Source organism: Otolemur garnettii, unplaced genomic scaffold, assembly GCF_000181295.1.
Source record: "Otolemur garnettii isolate 467f Iridium unplaced genomic scaffold, OtoGar3 scaffold00052, whole genome shotgun sequence".
Classification (NCBI taxonomy): domain Eukaryota; kingdom Metazoa; phylum Chordata; class Mammalia; order Primates; family Galagidae; genus Otolemur; species Otolemur garnettii.
Window position 1 is genome coordinate 3,955,056 of NW_003852447.1, and position 9,417 is coordinate 3,964,472.

Consider the following 9,417-nt stretch of genomic DNA (forward strand, 5'->3'; position numbering starts at 1 on the left):
GCCCTACTCTTTTGAGCCACAGGCGCCACTCTTAATTTGAATATTTTTGTTTTGTATTTGTCTGAAGATCACTGTGCTCACCTATTTGCTTGGGGTTTTCTTCCTTCAGTATAAATTTTTCTAATCAGTTTTGAAGTTTTCTCCACTTTCCAACTTTATTCAATTCCCATTACAATACAAAGTAACTTTTGCCTCTAACCGTGGTAAGTAGTGGTTGCCAGTGACTTTTTTTTGGTCCATTCTAGTTTGTCCTAAAATTGCTAAATAGTTTTCTGTCTCTGCCTTACTTGATATTATAGCCTGTTTTTTCCTTCTTCTAGATGCAGCAGTCATCACCACCTCCATCTTTCTAGCACAGTGTCTTATTATTGCCTTGTTGTGCAGTGTATTTGTTGCTTCACGTTTTGTCTTCTCCAAAACACTGAATTCTTTGAGATAGAGACTATGCCTTGGATGCAACCTCAGTGGTTGTACAGCGCAAACTGCTTTATTAGAACTACATTCTCCTTCACTACAGTCTCCCTAATTGCTAACTCTTATTTGACCTGCTTTCATAAGTAAAGACGGCTATTAAAAATAGCACGCACATTAACTATAGGCAAGTGCATAAACTAAAATGCATAATTTTGGCTGCGGATTGCCCAAAAATGGAACAGTTAGGCCTGCATATCAGAAATTCTAGATTTGTGAGATAGGAAAATAATATATTACTCAGTGACTTAATCTTCTAAATAAATCACTTTTTTTTTTTTTTTTACCATTTAGATATTTGGAATTGGAATATACTTTTTTTTTTTTTTTTTTTTTGCAGTTTTTCCCTGGGCTGGGTTTGAACCCACTACCTCTGGCATATGGGGCCAGTGCCCTACTCCTTTGAGCCACAGGTGCCACCCTGGAATATACTTTCTATCTTTGGGTGAATACAACATTATATGCAGAATGTAGGAATCTCTTCTACAATATCACTAATAGTCCAGCTTATATTTCAACCTGGCTTTCTAGTGGAATAGATTTGAGGAGCTTGTAAAGCATCCTGTTTCCATTGTTCATCATCACACTTGTTAATTCAGTCCTTTCAATAGACTCCTTTTACAGATGAGCAAAATGAAGTTGGGGTGGGAGGCATAAGTCCAAAATCATAGTATCCAAAATTGCATATCTGGCAGTTGATGAAACTAAAATTCTTGCACATCACTAGCGCTCTCAAGTTAATGCTCTTCTTACTGTTTATTCTTACATGGTGCTTATTGTGGAAAAACTCTTCCTAGCTTCTGTTGAAATTTGTAGAAATAGCACAGAGAATATAGAGACATTCCCTGGAATTTAAGCTGCCTGACTAGATCTTTGTGTATGTACCACTCTCTACTGTCTGCTCAGACATTTGCTTTTTCTACTATGGTCCCAAATGTTTAAGCTCTAGATATCAAATGGACACAGCAGAATGCCATCAGTTTATAGTAGGGCAAAATGCCTTTCACACTGACCAGTTCCCATACTGATGATCAGTTATGTGTTAAATTTACTTACAATTAAAGGCTGTTTGATCAGCATGGGATTTACAAAGGAAATTGCATAAGCTCTATAACTGATTTCTTCAAATTAGATGTTAAGTTCTTCTTTAGGGATAAGTATGCCACATGGTCTTGATACTTGGATCAATGAATGCTTTTTCTTGGTATAGCAGAGATTCCTAAGTGCTTTTATTTTTGAGTTTTACCTTTTATCTGCTTAGCAGGCTACTTTATTTTTTATTAATTAATGCATTATTCAGATAAGATAGGTTTAACAGTTATTATAGTGCAGTAAGCTAAGCTACCTCAAAACTTAGCTGCTCAAAATAACAAACCTATTTTATTTGCTCATTATTCTGTGGATTGTCAGTGTATTTCTGCTGGTCTCCTCTGTACTCACTCAACTTGGCTGTAGTCAGCTGGGGTCTAGCTGAGGCTGGTTGGAGTAAGAGTGTCAGTCACAGGTCTAGGACCTCAGCTGGAATTGGGTTTTCTCACCATGTCGTGTTTTATCCTCGAGAAGCTAGCCTGCCTGCTTCTTGTGGTGGTCTCAGTGTTTCAAGAGGGTGAAAGTGGAAGTTACTCATTATTACTTCACTATTATATTGGTCAGAACAGATCACTAGACCACTCAGATTTAAAAGGTAGTGAAATAGACTCACCTCTTAATAAGAAAAACATCAATGTCATATTTCAAAGGAGTGTGCACACCTTGAGCCCTCTTTGCTTGTTAAGATTTTATACCTGGGTCGTCCTGATTAGATTTGGGGTGTTCACTAATTTAACTGATGTTATCCATGAAAACAATGAAAGCCATTTTTAAAGAACTTATAGATAAAACTTATTGCTTGCCCCTGCCCCATACTATCCATAATAACAATTCACACTCTCTCTTCTTATGCTTACTCTCAGGAACTGCCAAGAAGAAACATCTTTAGATATCTAAGATAGTTAATTCTGCCTCTTTCCAATTTTCTCTTCTTTAAACATTCTCAAAACACTTAGAGTTTGTTTGATGCTGTTTTTCCTACCGTACTGGTTATTCTCCTAGGATTTTGCTGCAAATGTGGTACCTGAACAGTAAGGATTGATATTGTTGATTGCACATATATGACGGGGACATTCACATAGAATTAACTCTTTGATTTTCTCATTAACAGTTCATGGAAGGGAACCAAATTCCCAGAGGAGCACGCAACTTATCCAAAGTTGCATTCTGAAAGTGGTAAAGCTGGGATTTAGACATTTTCTTCTGAATAGCCCATTAAATATTTGTTTATTCTTGCCAGTATACTTTGGACAGTCTTTGGACATGCTGAGACAATTTGTCCCTCTAGTGAGAAACAAGTGAGTACAGCATGCTGGCCTAAGTCACATACTGTGGAGCCAGCATAGCTGGAACATAGAAAATAGAGCGGATAACGCTTTTCTGGGGAGTAGGGAAAACCCTGAAGTAGGAGACAGCATCTGAATGATGGAGCTCACGAGACAGAATGGGGAAGAGAGTTTTGACACAGGGCACTCTTAAGAATCCTTTTTAAGTAAAGGAAAATAGATGAGAAGACATAGAAGCGTGACTTTGTGTGGCTCTGACACTGTTTTTCTACCAGACTAGTTACTCTCCTAGGATCAATGCAGATGTGGTACCTGAACTGTAAGATTAGATACTGTTTATTAAGTTGCACATATATATTTTTTTCACATCCATTATTGTTAAGCTAAGGCTTTTACATCCAATACTAATACCATGTTTTACCTTTGTTGATGTCCGCCTAAGCTTTTAGTTTATGTGTTTAGAAAATCTTCATTGATAATCCTCAGCTTTGTATCATTTGCACTTTTTAGGAACCTTCCTTGTATGTTGTCTAACTCTTAAGATAGCATTAAATAAAGCAGAAAGTAAAATTTCATTAACTTTTTTTTTTCTTTTTTGAAAAAGAAACCTCAAACTCTTGGGCTCAAGTGCAACCTCAAACTCTTGGGCTCAAGCCATCCTCCTGCCTCAGCTTCCCAAGTACCTGGGACTATGGGCACCCACCACAATACTTGGCTAATTTTTCTATTTCATTGGAGACAGGATCTCATTCTTTTTTTTTTTTTTGAGACGGAGCCTCAAGCCATCCCCCTGGGTAGAGTGCCATGGCATCACGCTCACAGCAACCTCCAACTCCTGGGCTCAAGCGAGTCTCCTGCCTCACCCTCCCAAGTAGCTGGGACTACAGGCGCCCGCCACAACGCCTGGCCATTTTTTGGTTGCAGCCATCATTGTTGTTTGGCGGGCCCAGGCTGGGGATTCGAACCCGCCACCTTAGGTGTATGTGGCTGGCGCCTTAGCCGCTTGAGCCACAGGCGCCTAGCCAGGATCTCATTCTTGTTCAGGCTGCTTTCGAACTCCTGAGCTCAAGCATCCTCCTGCCTTTGGCCTCACAGAGTACCAGGATTACAGGCATGAACCACCGCTCCTGGCCTCTTTTTAGTGTTTTTTAAGCTAACCTTTATGTTTTTTATTAATCAAAAGTTGGCACTGTGTGTTCTTGTAACCCTGTCAGTGAAGGAAATTGTTAGAACAATCCATGTTGTCTTCTAGCAATAATTACTTTTTAGAATTTGTAAATTATACCTTCTATCTCTTGCATATAATATATTTAAGTCAGGAATTATATTAGTTTTTGGCCCATGCTATATTTTAATGTTCTACTAGGTTTTTAATTTTCCCAATATCTAGAAAATTAATAGTTATCTTTTGTTCATCCATGACTGACTTTGTATTATAGTATGTTCTTACTGAAGTATTCTAGGCCGGGCAAGGTGGCTCATGCCTATAATCCTAGCACTCTGGGAGGCTGGGTGGATCACTTGAGCTCAGGAGTTCGAGATTAGTCTGAGCTAGAGTGAGACCCTGTCTCTACTAAAAATGAGATGGTGGGGGCCTATAGTCCCACCTATTCAGGAGGTTGAGGCAAGAGGATCTCTTGAACCCAGGAGTTTGAGGTTGCTGTGAGCTAGGGTGAAGCCATAGCACCCTAGGCTGGGCAATAGAGTGAGACTCTGTCTCCAAAAAAAAAAAAATTCTACTTTGCAACTCAGAAGCAATTTTTCCTTATGGAGCTAGGTAAAGGGCCAGATAATCAGTATTTTAGGTTTTGCTGGCTGTAGGGTCTCTTGAACCTGTCCAAGTCTAAATGTAATGAGAAAGCAGTTATAGATAATACCTAACAGTATGGACATGGCTGTGTTCCAGAATACTATAAAAACAAATGGAGGAGCTGGATTTTGTTTCCAGGCTAATATTATGCCCACCTTTAGTAGAGAGTATTATTGAAGGAATGCAGTCATACATAAGATATAATCTATATCAGCCTAAATTTATATTCATATAAAATACTTTATATTTTATAATTTCTTTTGGTCATAATAGTAAAATGTACTTCTTATGAAAGTTTCATTATTTATATTCTTACATTGTAAAAATTGTAGAGATCAGTATTATTAACAAACTCTACACACACTGTACATGTACATGAGTATGATGAACAGGTGAAGTATGAACAGGATTACAGAAGTAGGAGAAAGTGAAGTGGGTAGTGTTAGAGACAGTGCTATGCTGTTTGGGGGTGATGAATAGGGGAGAGGTAGCCCTGGTACTTTGCCCCTTGCGTTAAAATGGCCTGTGTTGTAGAATGTGGCTGCTTCCCCTTCCTGAGGGTAGATCTTTGTGTACAGTGAGGCCATAATGTAACAACAACTTTGTGAAGTAGATGGACACAAAGGAAACAAACAGCACAAACATTTTGCATGGGATAGTAGAAACCTTATGGGTGTATGGAGGGCAGCTATGTATATCACTGGTTACTAACTATCCTGTTTTACTGCCTGGTAACACCTTTAATGGAGGTTTGAGGCACTTGTGTCATTTGCTGTCCTTGGTATTTTTAGACAGCAGTTAAATCTAAGTAGTATTTATTGCAACTCACTTTACACTTAGCCATTCTTTTGCCGTGACACCCAATAGCCCAAGCACCTAACTGCTGTGGCTAGAGCTATTCTTTTCAATGCAGGAGTCAATACTTGGTCATGTGGGTTGTTAAGCACTTGAAATGTGACTAGTTTGAGTTAAGATGAGGAGGAGGGGAAGGGGGAAGATGGATGGTGATTGTGGGGATCTGATCTGATGTGCACAATGTGAGGGTGTTAAGCATGTCCCCGAGTGAAAGGCTCAACTACAACTTAAACTTTACCTTAGAAATGGAAACAAAGTAACCTAAACATTTGTACCCTAATATTAATCTGAAATTAATAAAAAAGATAGGCACTAAATGTAAAATACACATCTGATTTTGAAGATGTAGTACAAGAAAAGAAAGAATATAAAATATTTCAATTATTTTTAAAAATATTGATTACATATTGAAATTATTTTGATATATTGGGTTAAAATATATATAAAAGTAATTTCATTGGTATTTAAAAAAATTTTTAAATGTGACCACTAGAAAATTTAAAATTATACATGTGATTAGCATCCTATTTCTGCACTGCTTCACAGACTAATGTATACGATAACTAAATTTGAAGTATAATTTTCTTAAACAGTCGTAGGTATAATTTAAATTATTAGAAGCATACCTCGTGCTGGATTCCCAGTTATCCTCATTGGATCATTATACGTTGCATACAGGTATCAAAATAACACATGGATTCCCCCAAATACATGTTCTTGTTATATATCATTTATAAAAAGAAAAAAGTATACTTTGTGTAATTATGAGCTAACTATGTGTTAGTTTGGAAGAGTAAATCTTACAGATATGTTTGTTTCTATAGGAAAAAGTTTCGAGCTTTTATTTTATTTTTGAGACAGGGTCTCAAGTTTGGAACTTTTGAAAACATTTCTAAGTTGTACTGCAATTTTAGGTAGTAAAATTAAATAAAATCTCTTTAAGATTAATTCATTCACTGATTCATTCATTTTATCCTCTACCTGTTGATAACTACCTACTAGGTATGTCTGTTGCCTTCTCTCTTTAGCTAATAAATTATTTAACTTGACAGATTTTCTCAATTATAAGCATCAGATTATATTCTCTTTTTTCCTCTGGCATTCCTTTCTTCAACACTAAAAAGTGTTATATATATATATATGTATATATATATATATTTTTTTTTTTTTAATCTCTTCTGCACCTTCCCTTCCTCTGAATTCTTAGGATATCTCTTCTGTCTTATAAAGAATACTGCTTTTTACTTTTTAATGATACTCATCTCTTGTTATCCCCTATACTAATTCAAGCTTCAAAAGAATCTTTGTACTGAATTAGAGTTATATGCATGTTATTTCTGTAGATCTCATAAGTTTATTTTCACAGAGAATCTCTTTTTTGTTGTTGTTCTATAGACATATACAAATTGTCCCAAATCTTCTTTGGAGCTCAGATTACTATAGGGATATCCTATACAGGTAGATACTAACCAGGATATAAATATATAGCAATTTAAGAACTTTTAAAATGATGGGCGAAGGAAAGAGAGAAATTTCAGAAGGGAGAAAAAGTTGAAGAACAATGACTTAATTATATTGATTATAGATAATTATTGAAAAGTAGGGCTGGGCCTGATTGCTCATGCCTATAATCCTAGCACTCTGGGAGTTTGAAATGAAGAGTATCCCTTGGGGAGCTCAGGAGTTCAGTACCAGCCTAAGCAAGAGTGAGATCCCATTGCTACCAAAAATGGAAAAATTAGCTGGGCCTTGTGGCAGGCACTTGTAGCCTTAGCTACTCGGGAGGCTGAGGGAAGAGGATTACTTAAACCCAGTAGTGTGAGGTTGCTGAGAGGTAGGCTGATGCCACGGCACTCTAGCCTGGGTAACAGAGTGAAACTCTGTCTCAAAAAAAAAGTGGGCCAAAGTATAGAGGGAAAAAATTTAACTACTTTTCATACCACTTAGAGGTAGCCATTGTAGACTTTTTTGCAAATGTCTAACCTTTTTATATTAAAGAATTTTTTATTGCGAAATTATACACAAGTAATGCTTATTATATGAATTCAAACAATATAGAAATACTTAGTATTTCGAAAGAAGTTGTTCTCTTCGTTTCTTCCCAGTTCCCTGCTTTCTCCACAGGGAACATGCTATACATATTATCCATACTATATAAATACATATAGCACATACAGTATTCAAAAAACAAGGTAATATAGTATTTATATAATGAGATCATCATATATTTATAAAAAATATGGGAGAGAGATAACTAGAAATAGGATTTTTTCCTGTTAACATATTGTATAAGAACTCTTCATAAACTTTTTAATGACTGTAATTTTTTACTATATGAGGGACTATAATTTACTTAGTTTCCTCTTACTGTTAGATGCTTAGATTTCTCAGTTTTCTGCTGTTATGTTAAAGCCTTTTCAAAATTCATAGTTAAGCGCTTGAATTGACTGTATATAGTGTTCTGACTGCTTTCAAACAAAAGGCTTAAAAATTAAAAGGAAAAAGAAAGACTCAATTTATTTTCAGTTTGACTCTCAATTTCAAAACTGACAGGATTCAAAAGTCCACTTTTGGTTGATGTGCCTTTAAATTGCAAAATATAAATGTCTAGTTTATGTTTTTCTTAGGTTTGTATTAATGTATAAGTTGACCGGTTACAAAACCCTTATTTGAGTTCTGTGATTCTATGGAAAATTTTGTATTAAAGGCACTAAAAGAAGCTGATAAAGGTATCAGCTTTTAATGTAAAACTTGTGAAATGATAGGTAATGGGTTTTTGTTTTTGTTTTTTAATCAGTGACTTTTTTGAACGAACCATTCTGTGCAACAGCCTTGTATGGAGTTGTGCTGTGACGGGTAGACCTGGACTGACATATCAGGAAGCACTTGAGTCAGAAAAAAAAGCAAGACAGAATCTTCAGAGTTTTCCAGAACCACTAATTATTCCAGTTTTATACTTGACCAACCTTACCCATCGTTCACGCTTACATGAAATTTGTGATGATATCTTTGCATATGTCAAGGATCGATATTTTGTTGAAGAAACTGTGGAAGTCATTAGGAACAATGGTGCAAGGTAAAGTATTTTTAATTTTTCCTATTGATAAGTTTATATTCACATTGCTTAAAATTCAAAACACATAACAGGGTGACCTAAGGAGATCTTCCCTTTTACTATGCTCCAGATACCCTATGAGCCCACAGATAGCCCTAATGTTAGCTTTTTCTTGTGTATCTTATATTTGTTTCCAAAGCTAATTTGTACATGTGCCATGAAAAACATACATGAGTGTGTCTGTGTCTGTTTATATTCACAGACACACATATACATTCCTTCTCCTAGAAATGAGTTGATTGCCATATAAACCACCTTCCTTCTCTTTAATTTACTATATTAATAATTCCCATCATGTGAAAGGTCCATTTTTAAGAGTAAAAAACCTTAGATGGCAATATCTACTGTGTCCTCATTATGTTACCTAATAGTTTAAATATGCTTATATTTTTCCCTGGATTACGTATTTTGTTTAAGAAAATGAAGATGGAGTTTTATATACTCTACGAAATTCTCTTCTCTTTTTTTTAACTTTTTCATACTACTTGGAGACATAATTAATATATTATATAATTCTCCCATTCAGTGCAGTGGTATCATCATAGCGCACAGTAACCTCAAACTCCTGGGCTCAGGTGGTCTTCCTCCCTCAGCCTCCCAAGTAGCTGAGATTATAGATGCGTACACCACACTCTGCTTTCTCTCTCTTTCTTTCTTTCTCTCTCTTTCTTTGACAGAGATGAGGGTCTCGTTCTTTTGCTCAGGCTGGTCTCAAGCTCCTGGCCTCAAGCCATCCTCTCAAAAGTGCTAGGATTATAGGAGTGAGCCACTCCTCCTGCCCAGTGTTAGTT

The 9,417-nt window shown here is 36.3% G+C and overlaps 1 protein-coding gene across 2 annotated transcripts in view; it reads left to right on the forward strand.

The window, feature by feature from the left end:
* BAZ1A (bromodomain adjacent to zinc finger domain 1A) overlaps positions 1-9,417 on the forward strand; it is a 99,498-nt gene that overhangs the window by 3,638 nt on the left and 86,443 nt on the right. For both annotated transcript variants that reach the window (XM_003791975.3, XM_003791976.2), the window contains exon 3: positions 8,309-8,587. In XM_003791975.3, coding sequence (XP_003792023.1) covers positions 8,309-8,587 — 279 coding nt within the window. The remainder of the gene's footprint in view (positions 1-8,308; positions 8,588-9,417) is intronic.